At 44.8% G+C, this 23,502-nt stretch overlaps 1 protein-coding gene across 3 annotated transcripts in view; it reads right to left on the reverse strand.

Annotated features, from left to right (window-relative positions):
• Positions 1–23,502, reverse strand: part of adamts6 (ADAM metallopeptidase with thrombospondin type 1 motif, 6) — a 77,429-nt gene that overhangs the window by 20,888 nt on the left and 33,039 nt on the right. For 2 of the 3 annotated variants that reach the window (XM_064307693.1, XM_064307694.1), the window contains exons 12-18: positions 18,284–18,391; positions 14,340–14,485; positions 12,255–12,318; positions 8,277–8,379; positions 6,218–6,351; positions 4,234–4,357; positions 1,931–2,011 (exon numbers count right to left, since the gene is read on the reverse strand). In XM_064307693.1, coding sequence (XP_064163763.1) covers positions 1,931–2,011; positions 4,234–4,357; positions 6,218–6,351; positions 8,277–8,379; positions 12,255–12,318; positions 14,340–14,485; positions 18,284–18,391 — 760 coding nt within the window. The remainder of the gene's footprint in view (positions 1–1,930; positions 2,012–4,233; positions 4,358–6,217; positions 6,352–8,276; positions 8,380–12,254; positions 12,319–14,339; positions 14,486–18,283; positions 18,392–23,502) is intronic. The other variant, XM_064307695.1, reaches the window with a different exon arrangement.

A 23,502-nucleotide genomic window follows, 5' to 3' on the forward strand; every position in this document is an offset into this window, starting at 1 on the left:
CCCAACCACATTCCGTGCAGTACAACAGATGTTAATAATCTCAATAGTTAAATGAGCCAAAATGATAATTATGGCCAATCAGTGAAGACTACATGTCACTGATTGATATGTGCATGAACGCTATGTGATCAGGCCACAAAAGGGATAATGTTTTCAAAGCTGGAAATTTTTTTTTTTTTTTTTAAATGAAACATTCGCACCAACACTGCCACAAATGTCCTCCCAAACAAGTCCTTAATAGGATATTTACTTTAAATGGGACGCCTGTATATCCTTTCAGAAGAGTGGAAATTGTGGTCCAGACTAAATGAACATCCTCTTCGGATATTGCCCATATTTGGTTGTGTCCGCATGCCTCCTGTCCGACCATTAAAGAGTTTTACATGGATGACTTTTTCAATGGGTCGAAACAACCTTGAACAAGTCATTCCAACTTCCGTTCTTCAAAGTTTCTTTCTACAAACCTTTCTTGCTTTCATTCTCTCCCTTCCTTCCTTCCTTTCTTTCTTTCATTCCAGCTTCTGACAGCCCGCCTAATGTGAGTGGCTGGTCTGTGTTCACGTTGCATAGACACGAGTGTCTCGCGTGAACAAAAGCAGAGGAGTTTTCTGAACTCCATAAATCAACATCACTTTCAAACAGTGACTGTAAATTCCTTACAAATCTGCTCTGAGTGCAGAAACAGCCGGCACCCAGAATACACACAGAAGCCCAACAATTATTTCCCTTAAAAAAGAAGCCTGGTCTTAATCTATCGTTTTATGGTTAAAGTGTATTGCAGTATTTACCAGACACTTCCAAACCAATGCAGAGAGGTACTTTACATTAATGGAGACTGAACCTCAATTCAGGATTCTGATATTGGCTTTTTCTGGAGAAAGATGGAACTCTCAATACAATGAATATAGCCCAGGAAGAGTACAGTCCATCAGAAATGAAAGCTTAACAAGAGAGAAAAGGTAAAAGAACTTAAACTCCACCTGAACCAATGTAAATATATGGTCCATAATATATATCAAATATTGATATTTAACTTTTACAAACTGTATAAACATCACCTGCCATCCCTTATATTTTCACCCATAATAAAAGTGGCTTGAGTTTGGAGCCAGTTGTTACCATGTTATGAAGATACTCCAGCAATGGCCTAAGCTATTAATGCCACTAACTAACAATGCAGGCTTCTCCCCTATCTATGACTGTTTTTCAAGCAAACTAATTGAATCCTCTTGTTTAGACTGGTTTAATTACGGCATGTCCCCGGTGGCAAGCGTTCTCCTCCATGTCTGTAATCCCGATCCCCTTCATCTAGCCCACTAAAATCAGTGGCTGTTAAAGGAGAGGCATGGCTGTCATTGGTAGTTCAGATTTATGGCAGAGGACCTGCCAGCTCGGCTTCTTTTCAGTGTGATGAAACTGCTTGCTCAGACAGCCTTGCTATCTCTCCCACTAAGCCAGAGGAGTCTGAGGAAATAGCCCAGGGATATGTAACATGGACCTAATTGATAAAACAACCCTTAAAGAAGACAGACAGAAAAGAAGACATCCATCCATTCTCTCTCATTACTCACACACATCACTATCTGCTGGTTCCCTTAAGTTACAGCAAACTTATATGAAACTGCACCTTCATTAACCAAAGCTGATTCTTGCCCTGTCTTTTTTATAACATCTTGATAATATACGTTAGTGTGGCGTAAATATGAAGCCATTTGAAAACTAATGAAAAGTGAAATACATGACGAAGAGAAAATGGGACCAGTTCAAAACATGCTTCCAGCCAGCACATCTTGAAAGAACATGCTCTTGCCTTTTTTATGTTTTAATAAGTACCATTAAGGAACGGTTTTCATTACAAGAGTACATAAAACAAATGTGTTTATCATGACATTTTGTTCCAGAGCCATCCTGTCATAGAGAAATGATTTACCAATGTAGTTCTTTGACATTGCCACTTCTTTGATCTCGATATGGACAGAACCCCTTGGAATCTGAACGACCTCCATGTAGCCTAGAGGAGAAACACAAATGAGAACATACAAGCACAGGACCACTTCTTCACATTAAAAATAACAAGACTATGAAAATAATTTTCTCAATTCCTGAGGTACACTCAAATCATAAGAAAAAAATATAGCTGCAAGCAGCAATAGACAGGGTCCAAGCACATACAGCCATACAAGTGGCTACTCAGTGCCAAAATCACACAGTGGCCATAGGGAGGTATCCCTGTACCACTGTGCCAAGTCTGATCAATGTAGTTAAAACTTGGAACAAAAGAAAATGGATAATAGCCTTTCCAAGATGGAGGCCATTCCAAGAGGTTGGCAACATAAAAAGTACAGATCTATGTTCCAGATCAGGAAAATGATCACAACTGCAAATTGTACATCACTAAAAGACAGAAGTGATTTTTTATGAATTTATAAATCCATAAGAAATATTGTGCTCTATAGCGCCACCATATGATTCAATTGGGCCAATACTTTTCTGTTCGGTTCTTGATATGAGTGTCAATATAACTACCATCTCAATTTCATCAATTTCTGTAGAACCATTTTGGAATTATTAGACATTTTGTGATAAGCCACGCCCACATGCAAAATCATTGGCTTACTGTGGGTATATTTGTAAGCGTAGCAGCTTTATTTATGCTTTTAGATATACATGAGTAGATGCTATTCCAAGGTCCTTTAAAATAAGTCGTGTCGAATCGAAGATAGATTTAAATTTTTTTTGGTAAAAAGCCACGCACCTAGCACCAAGTGGCCAAAATCACTTTATCAATGTGCAAAGTTTGGTTAAAAAAAAAAAAACAACCAGGCAGCTTTGCCCAAACAGCACAAAATGGTGTAATAATAATAATAATAATAATAATAATAATAATAATAATAAGGAAACAATAGGGTGCCTTCGCACCTTTGGTGCTTGGCCCCCTAATAAAAATGTGGAAATTGCAACTTTCAATAAAAATACAGCTCTCACACCTCAACACCTTTCATGGTCCTTTTAGACACTGAAGGCAGTTGCGGAAAAGTGATGTCTTCATGAGCATTTCCATGCAATAAATGATGCCATTAATACTCACATATTGTCTTGGGGTTTGTATTTTGACTTTGTGCGTCTCAACACTAAAAACACACGCTTTATCACCCAGCGACCTGGGAAACCAACACATTCCTGTGAAAAATGAAGTGTCTGGCAAGCGTGCTGTTTTGGCACATCGAAAAGCCCCGATTGCCAAAAAGTCAATGAGTCACTGAGTTTTTTGCCTCTCTCGCTTCAAGATAAGGGAACGCACAGTGTCTTCCAGAAAACTGATCGGAGTCACAGCTGGTAGGCCAGCAGGGAATGGCAGATTGTGCCCCAGGTGGGAACAGTTCTTTCTCTGCCTTACTCACCAGCTTTGGGGTGACCCCTCAATCATGGACACGCAAGTCCCGTCAATTTGGCACTTTATATCCAGTCATCAATTCATCAAGAATCATGCACAACAAACAGGGCTGTGTACTGGCAAGAATCTGGCGACACGATACGTATCATGATACAGGGGTTACGGTTCAATATATTGCGATATATTGAGATACCGTAAGCAAGGCGATATCTTGCAATTTTTGAAATCTAATTTTAGGAAAACTATCATAGTATAAAGAACACACCACTATATGCATAAAATCTGAGTAAAAAAAGTTTACTTGTTTACAGTCAAATGGCTGAAGGTAGATTACAACACTATCTAGCGGTCGGGGGTTCAAACACAACAAAAAATGAATCACCGTCTGACACGAATCTTTGCATGTAAACTATTAATTAAAAATCGATACAGTGTTTTTGAGAATCGACACAGTATCACAAAACATAATATCGCGATACTCGAGTGTATCAATATTTTCTTACACTCCTAACAACGAATCAGGCTGGGGCCGAGAGCCGCAGCCTCTGGTTCAGAGCTTTGCATTGTGGTCACAGCGCAACACAGCTTGGGTCCCGTATCTGGATAAGAGGGTCTGCTAAATGAACGCAGGGCGGCGTAATGTACCTCAGACCCTGAACGCAGCTCAGTAGTTAGAGCCAGCTCATGCATCTCAGTGCGCTGACCACTTCTCGGCCGTCAAAGCCAGTTATGCACCTCGGACTGCAAAGCACAATGCTTGTTCTCCGAACATAGCCAGCTGAGCGTCTTACAGTCCTGGCCGTCATGCCCAGTGGTCACGGCTGATGTCCGCACTGTACCTCCTCGCGGAAGAGAGTCGTTGAAAAGTCCCTCCGTGGCCTCACAGGTGCTCCCGTCCCCTCCACACACCCGGCAGCGGTCCTCCTTCGCGTCCGATCCCAGGATGTTGTCACAGCCGACATGCTGAAGAGGGGTTAAAGAGAAATGAAACTCCGTCTTGTGTTAGACGTTTTGGGAAAGGGCAACAGCGCACCACCGAGGGGCTACGAATGAGTATCACGGTTTGTTGTGTTCGGGTTCCATGCAGCAGTTTTCTGCCTGCTATGACCTTCAGAGAAAACCCAAACTCCTCTACTTCTACATGAGGCAGTGAGCCGCGACTGCTAATGTATGTTTGGCCCCATAGCAGCATGTGGCTTAATGGAGTTTTGCACAAAGCCACAGCTCTTTTGGCTCTTTGCTGTGTAACACATGTTTGTAGGAAGACAAATAAATAAAGCTATTATTTATACATTTACACCACACATGCACACACATGGAGAGGTACTGCATATATATTCCACAAACAAAACAAAATAATTTAGGTGATGATATAATAGATATTTCTAACTAATGATCATATGTGAGTTCTCTGAAAACTGCCATATCTACACTGTTTATTTGTGATTGTTTATTTGTGACTGCACCTTTCCAAATTTTATTACTAAAATAAACATATTCTCGTTCTTGTGTGAAAATCTATCGAGTGCCAAAAATGCAGTTTCCAAAGAACAGCCATCTCAGTACATCAGCCTTAAATTCTGTAAGTGAACTCCAGATGAATGGAAGTTTGTTTTTACAATCAGTGGTGAAGTTTCAAGATTTAGATGCAAGCTGCAAAAAACATGCATGCAAATGTGCATGTGCAAACACTCCTCCCTCTCTTTCTCTCTCTCACTCACTCAGTCACTCACTCACACATGCACGCACACACACACACACACACACACGCACAATGCATACAATAGCTTCAAAACACAGAATAGCTTCAAAACACAGAATACAAGTTTACATCTTTCTGAGCTGAACATTTTTCATTCAATAGCAATGTACACACAGTATTGTCTTTGAATGCATTTTTCCCCACAATTCTGGCCTACTTGTTTCCTGACAAAAATCCAGACACAATTGTAGCAGGAACTGTGGTGGTCAGATAAGAATCAGAGAGCGGTCTACCCATCATGCTTTGCGAATTAGGTGACTGCACTACTTTCATTCTTTTCTGTGGCCTCATTGTTCCCCTTTCAGGACTCTGCTACTTGTTTGTAGTCTTACAGCTGCGGTGCTCCGGTATCTGCAGAGAGATTCCTCCCTCAGATAATCAATCCCGCATTGTGGCTACGAGCACAAACTGGGTCAGGGGAAAGCGAGAGTGGAACTACACACATGCTGCAGTCCCATGGAGCATCTGGGGAGCAGTGCTGCAGCAACGGGGGCTCCTCGTACACAAGCCCCCTCCTCCCAAAAACAACTACCATTTGGCCCATGTTATTTTTCCTCCCATTTTAAATTTATTGTGGCACACAAGGCCCGTTGCAGTTCATTTTAAAAGCAGTTTAAGACTTCGCTGTCGGGACTTCATGCAGCTGTCAGGAGCATTTTAAGTAATGGTGAAATCCTGGGATTTGCTCACTGAAAAGCCTCAAAACACACATCCAATCAATAGGATAGAATAGAAGAAATAATATAATTATTTTTGCAATAGAAAAAAAAAACACACACACAAAACAACAGGATCTCCAAGTCAGTAATATGCAATATTCTAGGGGCACAACTAAAACAACCTGTACTTTAAATGATGCTTCAGCTATTTATACAATTTTTAATTTGACTTTAAAATGCTTTCAATACTCTAAATACAGTGCCTAATGAGAAGGGTCTTTCAAGGCAAGACTGACTGTGTCCCAGCCACCCTTCACGATCGCTTGAAGACAACGAGTGACATGATATTAAAGTAACATGAGGCTGAAAAACAGATAGAGACAGCTGAATGGCAGCCCTAACCTTGCACTCCCCATTGATGCAGATGTCCAGTGAGTCACCCTTGCAGCGCGTGCCATCAATGACAGCTGGAGCTCGCTCGGTGTAGAAGTTGTAGCCTTCAGCCAGGCAGTTCAGGGCACAAGGCTTCACGCCGCCTGGAGTGAGAACGCATAGTGCAAAAAAAAGTGGCAACCTTAAATCTGAGGCAGGAAATGACATCACTGAATGCCATCACCCACGACCACTGATAAAGGGTTTAACATTCAAACTCTGCCATATCTATTCTGTTTTGTTTTTTATTTGCAGACCTTGGTGAGCCACATTTGTTTGGGGCATCTGCTGAACTCAGAATGCACCGTATTGTTGGTCTGAGACAAGTCAGACGGAGGTGTGTCAAGGTCTGGAGAGACCTGTGTAACATGCCATAAGAGAGCTTGCCGGAGCAAAAAAAGCAGTCAAAATGAAAACTGATGATAAAAAATGATAAAAACTAAAGATAAAAAGTTGCATAAAATGCTATTTATTGCACCTCTGAATGGCCCAGTTTTTTTCTTACAGTTCATCCACGGTGTACAAGAAAAAGCAACCCAGGACAACCCACACGACCAGCGGCTACGCACACAATGGTCTTAGTGCTTTTCCTTGAGCTCTAAATCAGGTTGACTCAGAAGCACAATAAATGACTTCTTTCCAGCTTCACGGGTTGCTTTTCCTTCTTTCTTTTTCCTGTTCTTCATTTGAAGTAGTCTATATGTCACCGCTGTCTTGTTTCAGCTAAGTACACAATAGTAAAAGACTGAGAGAGTGCAGATAATTTGGGGGATGAAAGCGGCACCGCGATAAGATCTGGGAGCTCCTCGAGCGATGGAAGCGGTCTGTCTGCAGCTGCTCAGCGAACCGGCCCATCCTGGCATCGTGAGAGGTGTCTGCGAGGGCTTTTAGAGCAGCTTTAGCACAGGGGCGAGGATTGGGGGGGGGCGGGAGCCGCCATTCAGATCCCACTCACAGCACTGCGATCAACACGTACACTTTATTTTGTGCCCTTCTCTACCCTCTTGTGGTAATTATTAACAGATCTGCCAGCCCTGATCCATTGCCATGTATGCAGCTGGTTTTCAGATGGGGGTGCAGGGGGGGGGGGGTTGGGGGGTAAATGCCTGTGCACTTGTCTGTGGAGCACATCTCATTTCGGTACAGTGAGATATCTCACATGGGTTGAAAGTAACATCCAGAGACACAGATCAGGGAGAGAGGGAAGGAGGGCGAGAGACAGAGAAAGAACTAGAGAGAGAGGGGAAAGGAGAGAGGAAGAGAAAGGCAGTAGAGAGGCTGTATTTCAGCTTCTTCTGAAATCCTTATTCATGCATTAAACTAATACTGAATCCCTCTCCTGAGTCACATCTACAACGATTAAACTGCAGACGGCACAAAGTGTCTAATGCGTCATCCGAGCAAGAAAGTATAGCGGCGCAGCTTTAAAGCTAAAGCAAACCTCTCCAAAGTTTCTCTTACTTTTTATTCTCCAGTCTGTCTGATGTCACAATCGCCTTTTTGAGCAGACAAACCTTTCAGCGATAGACTGACCATAAGTCACGGTTTAGCTCATCACAAAGGCTAGGCTGCATGTGGAAGACATTACTGAACAGAGCGTACAGCAACGCTGGACGCTGCAGTAAACCTGAGCAATCTCATGCCCTGGCAAACCCCCCATCCCCCCCCCCCCCCCACTACCATCACCATCACCCCCTTCTACCACCCCCCTGCAGGATTTTTTCACAGAGCTAGTCCATAAAACAAACACACCAAGAGTGCACAGGACAGAAACAGCAGTGCAGAAGACCTTCAAAAGCTTTAGGCTGTGGAATTTGGAGAATTTTCAGGGCATCAAAGAGACTTTCACACTGCTGGTGTGCGCAGGGCATACACAAAAGCCTAGTATGCATACTGTCATTGGGGAGGAGGAGAAAAGAGAGAAAGAAGAAAAGAGCACAGACTTGCCCCCCGGTCACAAACGCGGAAGCCCCTGGGACAGGAACGCGGGGCTGGCGTTGTGTGCACACGGCCCGCTACGAGAGCTCACCTCCAGTATAAGGCTTCCAGTTGTAGTACTTCCCACGGAATGGCAGGCTGTCAAAATCCGCACACTGCTTTTCCCGGAAATCCCGCGATCCTGCTGGACAGGCCTGCAAGACGCATGAAAAAAAAGTCAAGAGCTTTATTATATGAGGTGTGAGAAAAAGGCAGAAGAATTGGAAGACTTTTTTTTTTAAAGTGAACTGTGAGGGCGCAGAAGGGGTGGTGGAAAAAAAATTCTTCCTTTATTCTCAGGAGCAATACAAGATCATAAAGCTGAAAGCGACTTCTCTCTCAGAACAGTGTGTTTGAAGGACTCCTTTTGAGTCCAGTGCTGATTGGTCTGTGCTCAGGAGAGTACACTGAGTCCATAAATAGGAACATAAATGCGGAACTCCTGCTTTGTGCACAGCCCATTGTCTTAATGCATCTTTCACAAAGACATCTAATGAGGGAGAGGGAGAGCATGAACACTTACTAGTGCACAAAACTCCCCTGAATCCATGAAAATGCTCTCCCTCTAACCAAAGCATCTTCCAATATTGCAATATTTCATGTACGCATTCCCGGAATTTATTTTGAAATCAGGATCTGAATCAAATTCATTTGATTCTGCAATGGTAGTCAGGCATTTATAATATTATGGAGGTAAAGCAAAATCATGTCCAATTAATTAATACTGAGGGTCACTTTCATATGTGTGAATTCTGAATAACTTTGAGGCTTAATGCTGAAAATCAGACTATTTTGTTTTTTTAAAAGCAAAACAAAACAAAAAAACGAAATGTTATAGAGCAAGGTGAATTTTTATGCAAATTCATGTTTAATATCGCACGTTTATTTTTCTAACTTTCTCTTTACTTCACATAGAAAGACACCAGAAATGTAACGTAGTGTCTGGTTAACATGTGAAATACACTTAAACTCCCAAATACTCATTTTCTGCTGAATGCTGCTAAACTACTAAATTGTAAATTTTAATGAAGATAGAAACAGACCAAGAAAGAAAGCTAAGAATCAATTAGTGCGCATAAAGCGTTAGAAAAGAAATGAAATCACAGATGGGAGTATAGTGGTCAGACGGCCATGGCAGTGCCTTTGCATTTCACACCTTCCAAATGCAGCGAGCTCTTCGACGGCCCTGCGCTCCCCTAATATCGCCTCGTAATGAACTTACGCACGACCCGGCTCCTCGCCTTTGTTGCCCCCTGCTTTCAATTAACGGGGGTGACATTTAACACCACAAAGCGCAGCCCCCTCTCTCCCCCCCCCCCGCGGCTCTGAAGTGGAGCCGTGGCCCGGGTGCGAATGCCCGGAGAATGTGAAAGTGACCGCGGGAGTCTGGGTTGGGAAAGGGCAGAGGAATTAGCTCATTGTTGTGAGAGGGAGGACAAATGTGAGCCGACCTCTGGTCCGCCGCGCCGCAGCGGTCCGGGCAGGAACCCCCCAGCGGCGGGGGGCCATATCCTAAATGACTTAAACCCTAATAAATTCAGACGTTTGACAGAAGCGCCCCCCCGCACGACTGGGGGCAGCGCCATGTAACAGTGCCCCCCCCTCCCTCCCCCTCCTCCCCAGACTCTCCCCTGGCCATCTCAGCAGAGAGCTCAGGGGTTCCTTTGAACTGCCGGAGGGTCAAAGGCCTAATTACATTAAGGCTCATGTCGGGGTCCAGCGTTTTCATCAGCTGCGCTACGCGTCAAGTCTCTCCCCTCCGTCACCCCCCCCCCCCCCATATACTCTTATTGGTCGTACCCGGGTCATGAGACGCAAGAGCGCAACACATTTTCACTGGAATGCTCAAACTTTCAGGGCAACTGAGGCAGTGGTTTTGAGGAACGTTTGTTTTCCAAAATAAACGTCCTTGCGCTTGCTCTGAGCTGTTGTTTTTACACTTTTTAAAAAAATGTCAGAATATCTGCAAAGGTTGGGCCAGCTCACGCCTCACCGCGAGGAGAACGAGCCACAAGGAAACGGCTGCGGTGGGAGGTGTGAATTTCCAGCCCCCCACGAAAATAGTTGGTCGCAGAAAACTGGAAAACCGGGTGTTTTGAACAGGAAATGCTTTCAATGGCAAATAAAAGCACAAACCCATATCCACTGGGAAAACCACTGGGAAAGCTTCAGGATTTTTCTCACCTGGGAGAGACCTCTTTATCTGCACCACGTTTCGACTCTGCTGACATACGCCTCCGCTGTCACGTTTTCGCCAGCGAGCCTTGCGTCACAGCCCGGCTGGAGGTGGGGTGCGGGGCCGTACTTCACTAATCTTCTTGTCCGAGGGGGCCGGTCACTCAGCAAACAGGCTTGTGAGCGCCATTTACGCCCCCCCCCCCTCCCCCCACGCACAATCCTCCTCCCCTCGCCCGCTCATCTCTCAGCGGAAGGGCCGCTGAACCTCTCTCCTCGTCCCTGACCCAAAACCCTGTCTCCCTTGACGGTTCCCAGGGGAATTTTGCAAACACACTTCCAGCGGCAGATTGGCAGAGTCAAGGGGCGGCGGTGAGCTGCCAGCAAACAAGACCCGAGTCCCGGTCTGTCACAGGTTCCATTCATCCTGGGCCTGGGTCAGCGAGCACCTTAATGCAGCCATGCATCACTGTCCCGCTGCTCTGCTGATACCCAGAATTCAGGGCAACTCTCCCGGGGAGGGGAAGGGAGGGGGGTGTGAGGGGGGGGTTACCGTCAGTTACCCTAGTGCGGTTTCCATGGTCATCTTTTAAATAAATCTGGAAGGTTATGTTTTTAACCTACGCACACCAGATAAGGGCATTCATCATTCTGCTTGGTTTCCATGTTCCTCCTTTAAATTTTTTTTTAAGTTTTTTTTTTTTTTAAGATTACCATGCAATTACATGCTGCCATCCAGTGTTCTTCATGCACCAGTGGGCTGCAGTCAAAGAGCCTGACCACTTCATTTAACATTAAGAACATTTATAAGTGCACTCTGAGAGTACCCCGTAATCCTGTTGTTTCGCCACTGCACCACAAGAAGTCTGACATATTCTTTCAGTAGGAATCCTAGCATGAAGTGCTGTTCTCTTATGGAATCTGAATCCAAAAAAGAGGTTTGGGAAGAAATGACTCAGGTTGAGTAGTGTTCCAGATCCACTACATTTATATAGTACATTTTCTTTCCACAAAAAAAAAATAGCACTAAAACTAAAACTATATATATGCATTCTCTTCCAATGCACAGAATATTCAAATTAATCTCATCCAAGATTCTGGTGAATGAAGATGATTGCTGGGTTAACCCTAAACAACCCAACACCCTTTATTTCAGATTTTATTATTAATTTATTCCAGTTCTTCCAGATAAACCAAACGTTAGTCAACAATATTTGTATGTTGTAGGCATGTGGTTCATTATTATCAGACTCAGTATCTTTCACAGTCTCACCTTGCCATTGTGGAATTGAAAGCCCAGCCACCACAGCTGAAGTACCACTGTGAGGCAGCCCCGAAGGGCTCCAACATAAATCATTAAAACACATTATTTAAAAAAACTGGAATTTTGTCCCCAGGGATGGTAATGGCTGTAAACAACTACACCAAGTGTTCCAGCAGCTGACTCCAGCAGCAACTCCTTAGCTGAACCGGGAGAGACTGCAGAATGTCTGAGAGTCTCTGCGTTTCTCTGTCTGGGATCAACGTTCACATTAAACTGTGACGACGCGATCCGCTGGTCAACACAAATTTGAGATGTTGAGTCCTGGAGCTTGCCAGGCATTGGCACTACCTCATGGATGACAGCATCCAAGGTGCAAGCCATCACATGTATTGAATAATTAATATGCAAACACCCCAGGGATTTGGTCACTCTGGGATTTGGTCACCGAGTTCAAAGACATCATGGTTCTGGAAAAAATTGTCCTTCCATTATCTGGCCAGCCTTAAAGAATAAGATTAAGCTAGAGAGAGAGAGAACGTTAGAGAGCAGGAGGGAGTGCGAGAAAGAAGAGTCAGACACATGCGTACTCACATCAGTGTTACACGATCTGTAACGTTTCCTCTCCCCAAGACAGTACTTTCCTCCACCAGACGGCCTGAAACAAATTAGAATAAAAAAGAAAAAGATTAATGAAGCTCTTTCCACTCTTTGTCAGTGCACTCCACTCCATGCTGAAAAAAAGGAGCAATCAAAGTAAAAAAATATATACAGACCATTCCAATCAACGCCAGTCAGCATCTGCACTGCATTTGGGTGGGTGGGCGAGTGGAGTGGAGGTGGGGCAGCTACCTTTATCTGTACCTAGCACTCCCACCAGGTAGAGCACCAGACCCCCACTGCCCCAGTGGAAAACGCGTCCTTATCGCATAACGCTCCTGAGCTGAGACAGGGATTTCTACCAGAGGGCGATCTTAGGTAAGGACGTGGGGTTTTTCACCGGGGTCAGAGGGTTTGGGAATGTACAACGAGCTTTCCGCAATCACTCCCACACCCGATGCCTCACGGAATATCCCGCACTCTGGTGCCTCACGGAATAGATATCTGCTTTTGAGCACAGAGGCTTTTTTTGAGAATTCTGGCTCATTTTTTTGTCTATGCGCATCAAGAGATACTGACTGTCCTACAGCATTAGAGATTATCAACTATATTCAGGTGAAGGGGGAAAGAGGAGGGGGTTTCAGACATTTACCAGCAGGAGTTGTTTTGGCTCTTTTCTAGTTGGGCTGTGCAATTTCAGCGCGCCCCCTCTCCATGGCGAGTGGTGGGACGGGGGGGGGGGAGCCCAAACCCAGGAAACAGAAGCCCCACTCAGCTGCGCTGGGAGAGAGGGCCCTGTCTAATGAATGCTTTCCAGGCCCGTTTTGGCTGAAGTGCCTCGGTTTCCTCCCCAAGGCTCGGTACCCGGGGTCTAAGGCCGATCGTCTTACACAGGTGTTACGCATTACGCTGGCCACACTTTCTCCGCCGTCTGAGGGCAGAGTGTGAAGACAGACGTTTCCGCCACCGCCGGGACTGAAACCCTAACTCCGTCGAGCGGCCCCCCGTCAGGAGCTCCTCCTGCCGCAACTCTGGAACTGTTTTCAGACCCCCTTTCTCTCCCAAACAATGTTAAAAATGGGGAGACGGCTGCCTTGTCTTTGAAAAAAATCTTTTCGCATAGTTTTTCTTGTGTGTCAGACTCAGTTGCTGTCACAACACGACAGTTACTTTCTGGCCTCCTGGTTCAGCACTGCTGCTGCCGTAGGGTGGCCTGGTAACCTGAGACCTGAAGAACAATAGGGGATCGATTGGTACACCCTGGAAGTGCCAACCGTCTGCCTGTGTGTGTGTGTGCCTGCGATAATGGGGCCTGTCTGGGTTGAATACATGACTGACAAATCCCTCTGGCAATATTGACATGCCAACGCTCCCCCACTACAAGCTAAGGGACAGTCTGATTTGAAAAGGCCTTGTCTGGGTTCGGCAGTGAGAGAAGGTTGGGTGATTTTCCACTTGGCAGTGTTTTTAAGCTTTGTCTCCTGTGTTGACTGTCCCTCAGTCACCACTGGACAATTAGAGTTCAAATTACAGTTCTGTCAGGAGAACATCTGTTGCCAGAACTTCTGGGGAACCGGGAGAATGGGTAGCAAGTTTTTTTTTAAATCAAATCCAACAAAATCAGACCTCAACCATTGAGTTGAAGTTAGATTAATTCAGCGCTGTTTTTCACACTGGATTTCAGCTGATGGTACAAAGAACTTATAAGGTGACAAAGGAGTATTTATTATATTATAATTTCTACTTTTTAAAAAGAATTAAACGATGCGTTTGCATATGAGAGAAAGTGGAATGTGTGCCTATGGATTCCTTTAGGTTTTGCTAACGTCTACCAGTTTCACAGGTTGTACATTTCCATTTCCGAGCAGAACTGCGAAGCAAATGAACCAAAACATAAAAGAGCTACAACCCCCCCTTTTTTTCCCCTTACTCGACCCCAAACTCTGTACCATTCATAACAAGAGAGAGGAAAAAAAGGAACAAAAAAATTTTTTTAATAAGTGAAGGAGCCCAGCATTGGGCCCAGAGGCACCCCGGGGGCGTGGGTCAGCTTGCTCTGGCTTACTTTAGCTTACTTACGCTGGGCTGTCACAGTGTCGGAGGGAGGAGGAGACGCCGCCGCCACAAGTCCGGCTACACTCGCCCCATATGGACCAGGGACCCCAGTCACCATCTACGCCCTGGGGCCACGTCCCAAACGCCACACACTCCCCCTGGAAACACCACTGGGACCGAAAATGGGGGGATGGGGGCAAGAGGGGGTGACGGAGAGAAAGGGGGTTACCGACTGGACATCCAAATGAAAGAGCAGGCACGCCTTTGGCCACTTGTGCTTTGATTAACACTGGAACAACTTATAAAAAAGCAAACAAAATAACATGCCACAATTCAATGCCTGAGCTTTCCTTTTACATATTTTTTTCACATTCTGCTATTTCAGAGGGGTTTGCGCCACCACAGTAATTTAAGGCATCGTAAATTAAGGCATCATCATTAAATCATTAAATTGCACATTTTTCTTGAACAATGTCTGCAACGTTTTCCTTGAATGTTTGGTCTTCTTCCAGTATGGCTTTGTACAGTACAGCACCAGCTCGCTAAATGCTGAACCCTAGTCCAAATAAGCACGGAAATGCTGAAACTGACTCTGGTTCTGAATCTACTGACACTTTTAAAAAAAATACTGAATACTCAGGATGTCATTTTAATGCGTGCTGCAGTCATTTGAGGGGAATGACATCCGTGTGTACGACCATTGGTCAACCAGGGATTTGAACTTACATTACACTGGCCTGAAGCCCAAAATTTTGAGCTGTACCCCTAAACACAGAGCCCTAAACATCTGACAACTCAATGCAGAGCACAGTCACAGGCCACAAACATAAATTCCTCACAGCAGACCCCAGATAGACATGCTAAGGACCACTACTGAGGGAATCTTTCATTAGCAATTGCCAAATGAATACAAATCACTGAAACACAGGCCACACTGCACGTAAAATGAACATACAATATATGACTATCACCTGTCATCTGTAGATATTGTAGGTACTTGTGGAATGTCACAAGATCATTTGGCCCAAAGAGAACAAAAACGCAACTGAACTGCAATTGCAACTGATCAGCACATTTTTCTGTTGCCTACAAAACATTAAGAGCTCCATTCAGACAATGATGCCAGGCGATTTTCATAATCACACCTCTGTTAATGTCATCCTCCAGTGCCAATGCAAATGTTGATTTTAGACCAGGAAACCACCAACTTTGGTGGTAGAATGAAATTGTATCAGTGCACCATAGAAAAAGATAAAATTGCATTTGGGCCTTGTGTTGATCGGTACAAATATAGGAACCTAAGGCTTTTTCCATTTGCAGAAATTAACTGCAATGAGGATACACATTCGTGGCCTTTGTGTTCTGTACACAGCTAATTTGACTGTTTTGATTAAAACAGCACTTGCTCAATGCTGGATGTGCCACTCGACGACAGCACACACAGCCTTAAAAGATAATAAAAAGCCTTGTGGAGTCTACTTTCGTATAGCACGACAGTCAATATCTGACAAGTGTCTAGACAATGCGGTTCACTGCCAGTGGCTTTATCTCTGGCACGAGGAAATCAGTTCAGGTCCATGGAGATTCCAATCTTTCCTTTGTGTGGCTCACTATAGGCTTCTGCGTCCGTTTGCAAAGCGCCAGCACAGAGCCTTAAGACCTCCGGAATCCAAGGGAAACCAGCATTTACAGCAGGGTTTGGCAGCCTGGCATAGATACCAAACAAAGTTGGTTTCAAGCACTTCCTTTTTCGTTTCCAGCTCCTCCAAGCACAACACCACACAGGGGGGTTTCAGTTTCAAGGAAAAAATTTACCAAAAAATCTGTGAAATGCAAAAGGGAATTCTCCATTACAAACGACAACCATTTTCTTTGTTCCAGTACATTGGAGGTGCATACTTCAACAAGCAGTATGTCCAATCATATGTCTGTTGTTGATATTGTATTGTATATCTATCACTGCTCCCTTTCTCCTGTGAAACCCAAAGAGCAACTCTCCATCTGACCTTATTTCAATACAGGCATACCACACATTCACACCGCAAAACTCTAATTTCTGGTAAACTCTAATTCGATAAAGAGTAAGCAGATAATCCTTCTTTTTTTCACTTGGAATCTTAACTCAGAAACACAAGCTTCATTCAGAGAGCGTCGCTCCAAGAGAGGTGAGGCCCTGGGCAGGGATTAAGAGTGTGCTGTGGCCGTTTGTCCCCCAACAAACAGACAACTATGTCAGTAGGTTAAGTTGCGTCTCGCCCTTGGGCTGAGAAGGAACTGGCAAGGCCGCGGCGGTGTCGTCTGTCACCACTCCGCTAAAGCCAGGTAAAACACTAAGACATTTTATAAACAGGATTAACATAGAGAAGGGAGAAAGGAAGTGTGGAAGAGAGAGAGAGAGAGAGAGAAACAGACTGAGAGCAAGTGAGGGAGGGAGTCATCACTAAGGACAGCTATGCTATTCAGCATGCCCAAAATAACCCCTCCAAGAATGTCTTATCTAGCAAGGGCTGACAAAGCCAGGACAGGCTGTACCTGTCTTTCCTAGCCACTGGCTGAAAGTCTATCTGCTTTTCATCGCCCGCTTGTGTCCAGCCACAACGGAGCTCTCTGAGCCGGGGTCAGGGGTTCAGTGGGTAAAAGCCTTACCCCTCCCAACCCAAAGACACACACAAAAAAACAGCAGTTAAGCCGAAGATTCAGAGCCGAGGAATCCCTCTCACGGAGGGAGGAGTGACATCGTTTACGAGAGGCAGTCTGGGTGATGTTCTGCTCTCTGACCACATGTAACCGCAGAAACACAGTGACAATTCCATGGCCTTCGTCATTTCTCCCTCAACCCAGGGGTACTGCGTCTGTCTGTCCTCTTGTATCAAAAACGCAGGGATGACGTTATGGAGATATTTTTCTTCATGATCACAAAAGATCAACCCTTGCATTTAACTATTGAGGATGAAAGGACCACAGCTTAGCTTTATCCACTGCAGTTTTCTGGAAACTGACCCTTTGGGCCTGTAAATAAATCAGCAGCAAAGCTTAAGCAGAAAACTAAAGGGCATAAAATGCATCTGGGTGTCAGGGACCGCTGCATAGTTCTGGTTTTTGTTTCATCCACGAAACTACAAGAACATTTCCAGGAATTGTGACTTTCCAGGAAAAGGATTTGCCGTGGTTTAGTAACCGAGTAGTTTATGAACCCTGCAGAAGTTTGTTATTGTGCATGCCTGGTCACTCCTCTCTGGCATGCTGGCAGGACTCTGGTATATGTGACCAATGGCTGACACTTGTATGCCTCGGACATGTTCCAAGCTAAAGGCAGGCGGTTGTTCGCTACTCAAAGAAATTATGAAAAAAATAACACAAAGAAAACAAAAAAAAACCTTCTATTGGCTAAACCTGGTGCCCGAGTGTTGTCCAGGACTCAGAACGCGGGTCGGGCTTGTGAATGGGTCCAGCGAGCCGACGGTAACCGAGGGCGACAGCACGTGAAACGCTCCCATTCTTCCCATTTAGACATGGGCACTGGTGGTGACAATGGCTGGCGTAATCTTTGTTAAAACTGTCTCTCTAACCTGACCGGGCAGAAACATGAACCGATGACCCAATCGCATTGTTTGCACAAATCCTGCCGGGCGGGTGCTGGGAATGGGGTTCTTATTCCCATATCCCACACAATGGGATTAGCTGGAATGATTATAGCTGGCCCTACTGCCACGCCCGTGCTATTCTGCTCCTAATCTTCCAGGGTCACTTTCCCACTACAGTGGGTGCCTACCTGGCATTCCAAAAATATTCCCACTCTCCTGTAATAGGACAGGCAAGTAAAAAAAATGGGTGTAAAACCAACTCAAACAGAGTTCTTCTGTCTCTAAGAGTGCAGGCCGTCCCCGTTGGACTCATACAGACTGTGTTGGAGTTGAATTAACGCTATAAATATTGCTGTGCAGTTATTTCAGCCTCTGCAGACTCACCCCCCTGTCGATGGTGCCCGTCTGGCACAGTGTTCCCTCGGCTGCGGGAATACTGTTGGTGACACAGCGGTTACTCTTGCTAAGGCACCACAGCTCTCTACACACTTCCTAGGAAAGAAGGCAAAAGCAAGTTGGTGAGAATATATTCATTGACAGTTAAAAAAAACAGTGCAAGTGTCAAATTAATCCCTTGTTACCAGTAAAACCATAGGCCCTAGCATTCACAGTGTTGAGGATGTTGATGTTTCACTGTTAATCCAATATAAGGGTAAGATAATTCCCAAGGTTTATGTCAAGTGTTTGATTTAAAAAGTCAGTTCTGTACATAAGCACACATTGTTTTGTTTTCTTGCCCAGTTATATCTTACTCATTGTTCTATGGTAGAGGTATCCACCCTCTTTTCTGCAGTTGGAGGTCACTCTATACTAAGATTTATTCTAACTCCCAAAGACCTGAGCTTTTAACTCTATGGAACAGCCTGGACCAAAGGGATGTGTGTCCAGCTGTGGACTCTCCCGAGAAAGAAAGCTCACCTATATTTATACTGACCCATCAGGCAAGACAAGACAGAAACAAATGCAAAGTTCAGGACTCCTTATCAGCAGATAATGAAACAAACTAAATAATTGCTCAACACTAAATGACAATGTGACATGATTACTTCAAGAAGGACATTTTAGTGAGTTATTTAAGCTGGTAACAGCATGAAACTGGGCCTCTGAGTTTGTCAATTGGCAGGGGTAAAATTATTTTCACAAATTTACTGCCAGGGGCTTAAGGCACTAGAAAAAGTCTGAATAGGTTTTGACTTAAATCATACAATTCTAGAGTCCTTCAAACACCCAAAGGGGACCTGTCTGTGCTCTCATCTTCCATGCTTCACCAAGTTTGAATAAGATCATCTTTAGTCTAAGATACTTGACATTAAGTAAATATATCCCTTAAAAATTAACACACATAGCAACAAAACCCTTGCACAGTCTTGCATTGATTACAAACGGCGATGGAACCCTTTTGAAGCCTCAACCTCAAAGGATTTACAGGTCAGCACTGCATGACAGATGACTGTGCAGAGAAATAAGAGTAATAACACAAAGCCACAGTTTCAGACCCCTGGGTCAATAAATATGACCTGACCACGTAGGCCTCCAGCTCCCGTCCGGATTGAAGAGAGAAGATAGCTGGGGCTCCCGTGTTGCTACAGTTGCGTTAGCCCCAGTCCGCATCTGTTTCCAATAAGATCTACTGTGAACCATTTAAAAGTCCACACTGTAAAGGTCATGCCTTCAGCCACATGTACACCTCTGTGACACTGATGGATTGATCTGAGACACCCAACAAAAAAAACAAAAACAAAAAAAAAAAAAAACGGGGGGAGCAATGGAGCCATCAAAGTAGTCTGGCTGAATAGGTATTTTGCTTTTTGGACCAGCACCTTTTTATCTGAGCTCTTTTTGTAGTATTCAATACTCTTTAAAACCACACATACATAGATATACAGTATATAAACAGGCAGAATATAAACCCAGGGAATGGATGTGGTCTGACTCTGCGGGGGCCATCTTCATGGCGTGCATTTCTAACCAATCCAATGGAACTGAACCTTCATATTTATTTGCCTGGTTCTGAGACCTGATTTGTGATCTATGTAGAACACACAAAGACACATGTCAAAGGATAAAAAGTTACATCACATTTCGATCTTTGCCCTTGATGATGATTTGACTGAGTAAATATGTGGGAGGCTATAGATCCCATATTCCCGTTGGATGTGAGAAGTATCGCCCAAATCTGAGCACTGAGACTGCACAACAACATAACCAGCATTCATTTAACTTTCACAGACCCCAAGCAGGATCAGATGTACTCTATTAGTGTAATATATTCTGTAGCACAGAGTGATTTCACACTGAACACTTCACTATTTGGGGGTCAAAGCAGGGCCTGGTCTGACACTGGATTCTGCACACAGTTCACATGGATCTTGCCTCTTCACCCAAACCGTGGGACCAACCAGCTTGCCTTAAAGAGCCTTTCATCCTTCCTCAGCTTAAGACATGCTGTCTTTCTTCACCCCTGCATCTCTCTCAGGGCACGACTGCTGTGGCTTAGTGTCAGTTGCATTGATGTCCATTTCATACATCGCCACGCAGGTCGGATGGCAAACTGGTAGGTAAGCCCGTCACATAAATTGTCAGCAACCTTAACTGTCGGAAAATGTTCACGCACATATTGATTTTATGTTTCTTGGCTCCTTCACCTCCTATATGGTACAGGACATCATGCAGGAGATGACAGATTCAGTGGAAACAAAAAACCAAGACCAAATGTCCGAAAGCTTATTCAAAACAACATGGGGCGACATGGAGGTAAGACCGATTGTCTGGCAGTCGGAGGGTTGCCGGTTCAAACCCCGCCCTGGGCGTGTCAAAGTGTCCTTGAGCAAGACACCTAATCCCTAACTGCTCTGGCAAATGAGGCATCAATTGTAAAGCGCTTTGGATAAAAGCGCTATATAAATGCAGTCCATTTACCATTTACCATTTACAAACTTGTCTGCTGAGAGCATCTATGATAATGAGGGAAATACCATTTGTTAGTCACTGGTATACTGTGTAACACTGAGGCCTTGCATCACTTGGTAAGTCTCCATTTACTGTATCTTTCCAGACAACACTAGTTTTCAGCCACTAAGATGCTAATGTGGTCCGTAGAACAAGTCTTAGTCACGTGTGAGTGTTGAATAACTCTCTTGTTAAAGTTGCTTTAAAAATGCAGACAATTTTCCTTGGTGTCTCCAGCATCACTCACCTATGACCTCATTCCCAGTGTAGACATTCATTCAATACTTCTTCATCAGCCAACAGCACACTTTTCTTCAGCAAATAATTGTAGCACAGACACACAAGGCAAAAAATCGCAGCTATCACAAACAAACTGTCCCAGGTGGTCACTTGTGGTTTAATGACCCACGCGAGTTGGTCATACCATCATCATAGGTGGATGAAACCAATGGAGTCCAATGACTTTGCACAGGCAGTCTTTGTGAGGTACTCTGTGATGGGGAGTCCAATACTTAGCCACAATTTCTTCTAAATCATGCTATCTGGGTTGTTATAGTAAGTTATTCAAGTCTTACACAGCTTGAATCATGGACTGACTGGCAGAGAATGTGAGCAAGAGAGAGAAGCACCTTGCTCTCCTTCATCTCCCTTCTCTGCTTTCTCCAAGCGCCCGTGATGAAGCAAGTGTCACGTACTAATATAATATAGTACTCTTTGTTAAGATTAACTTCACAGCTTTGGCTGATCCCCAGAGGAGAATGCCTGCTTGGCAAAGCCTCTCTCGCTCTCCATCCAAGGGAACAATCTGTACTGGCAATTAAAGAGGAAATTCCCAATGTACTCCAAGGTCCTGAATCAGGATACATAGAAAGAAAGGCAACCAGTGACTCAGAGAAGTTTCTCGTGTGGATTGTGAAGACTATCCTTAATTGACATGTACAAGTCCATTACCCACTGAGGCTGGAACAAAATCAAATACTTCTCCTAGTGCACAAGCCCCTCACCCGAAACCCCACCCCAACCTTCTGGCACCAAGACAGTACTGTTCATATATAACAAAAACAATGATTTGCTTATATAAATCCTTTGGAGTTCTGGAGAGAAATCAAGCCCCCTCAGCCACCTCTCTCAAGAACACCTCTTTGGCTGTGTTGAAACAGCTGAGCACAAGAGGAATAAGACATAAATAATGAACACATGCGGGAGTGTTGCAACAGCTTTCCTCCGCGTTTAAAATACTGTCCCTTTCCTCGCGCCCGCTGTTTCCCCCGGGGTTACGATACCACTTGATTTACTTTAATAAGTAAAAAGGGGGTTCCGCTCTTTCATTTGAAGCTTATTTGTTTGTCATGGGCCAAGTGAAACGCCGCCAAGACCCCGTCCGAGGCCAGTGGCTTTGTGATCCGCGGCTTTGAGAGGCACATCAGAAAGATCGTGTTGTAATCGTGCCTGCAGGAGGCCGTCTGACTCAAGAAAAGTCAAACCCCCTGGCCAAACTCCTTAAGGTCAGTGGTAGAAATAATAGCTAGTCTTCGGGCACAGTCTGAAGACAGCTATTACTCCCCACAGCTCTCTCGCAAGCCCGCATTTACTATGTGCGTCTGCCGAACCCCAGTCGCCTCCTGTATCAGCCATCGCAACCCATCGCAACAGGCTGGGACTGAATGCATGGGCTCCACACGCTCATCTCACAGACAGTAGACTTATAAACAATAATCTGCAAAGCACAACATGCAATAAGAGCCCTGCCTCCATATTTAAATAACTGTTCTGCTCCAAGCCAATGTAAAAAAATAAATTGACCATTTATTCAGGTATTTATCCTACATTTATAACACAGACCAACATTCAAACCAAAGAAAACTAGTGACCTAGAGAACTCTAACATAATATAGTACTTTTTGGGTATAGTCCTCTGTGCAGGACTGAGAGAGGGAAACCCTTTGGATGCTTTTTTTTTTTTTTTTTACATTTTTCATGTGAATCGGGGAGTCTGTTTCATTTTTTGCCAATATTCCTTTCAAATGTCCATAACTTTATGATTTTGAACTTGAACAAGAGTATTATTCTTTATCTGAAATGACTGAGAATTCTGGAAATACAGCGAGGCAGATGGAGCTGTGTAAGGGGGCGCTGAGAGCTGCCTGTGTGCTGTGTGCTGTGTGCTGTGAGCTGCTGTGTGCTGTGTGCTGTGTGCTGTGTGTGCTGGTGTGCCTGTGTTGCTGTGCTGTGTGCTGGTTGTGTGCTGTGTGCTGTGTGCTGTGTGCTGTGGCTGTGCCTGTGGTGCTGGTGCTGTTGTGGTGCTTGTGTGCTGTGTGCTGTGTGCTGTGTGCTGTGTGCTGTGTGCTGTGTGCTGTGTGCTGTGTGCTGTGTGCTGTGTGCTGTGTGCTGTGTGCTGTGTGCTGTGTGCTGTGTGCTGTGCCTGTGTGCTGTGTGCCTGTGCCTGTGGCTGTGTGCTGTGTGCTGGTGCCTGTGTGCTGTGTGCTGTGTGCTGGTGCCTGTGTGCTGTGTGCTGTGTGCTGGTGCCTGTGCCTGTGTGCTGTGTGCTGTGTGCTGCGTGCTGGTGCCTGTGTGCTGTGTGCTGTGTGCTGGTGCCTGTGGCTGTGCTGCTCCATGCAGCCGCACTCTCCGGGCGGGGGGGGGGGGACTGAGGC

The sequence above is a fragment of the Anguilla rostrata genome, chromosome 14 (assembly GCF_018555375.3).
Source record: "Anguilla rostrata isolate EN2019 chromosome 14, ASM1855537v3, whole genome shotgun sequence".
NCBI classification, from domain to species: Eukaryota; Metazoa; Chordata; class Actinopteri; order Anguilliformes; family Anguillidae; genus Anguilla; species Anguilla rostrata.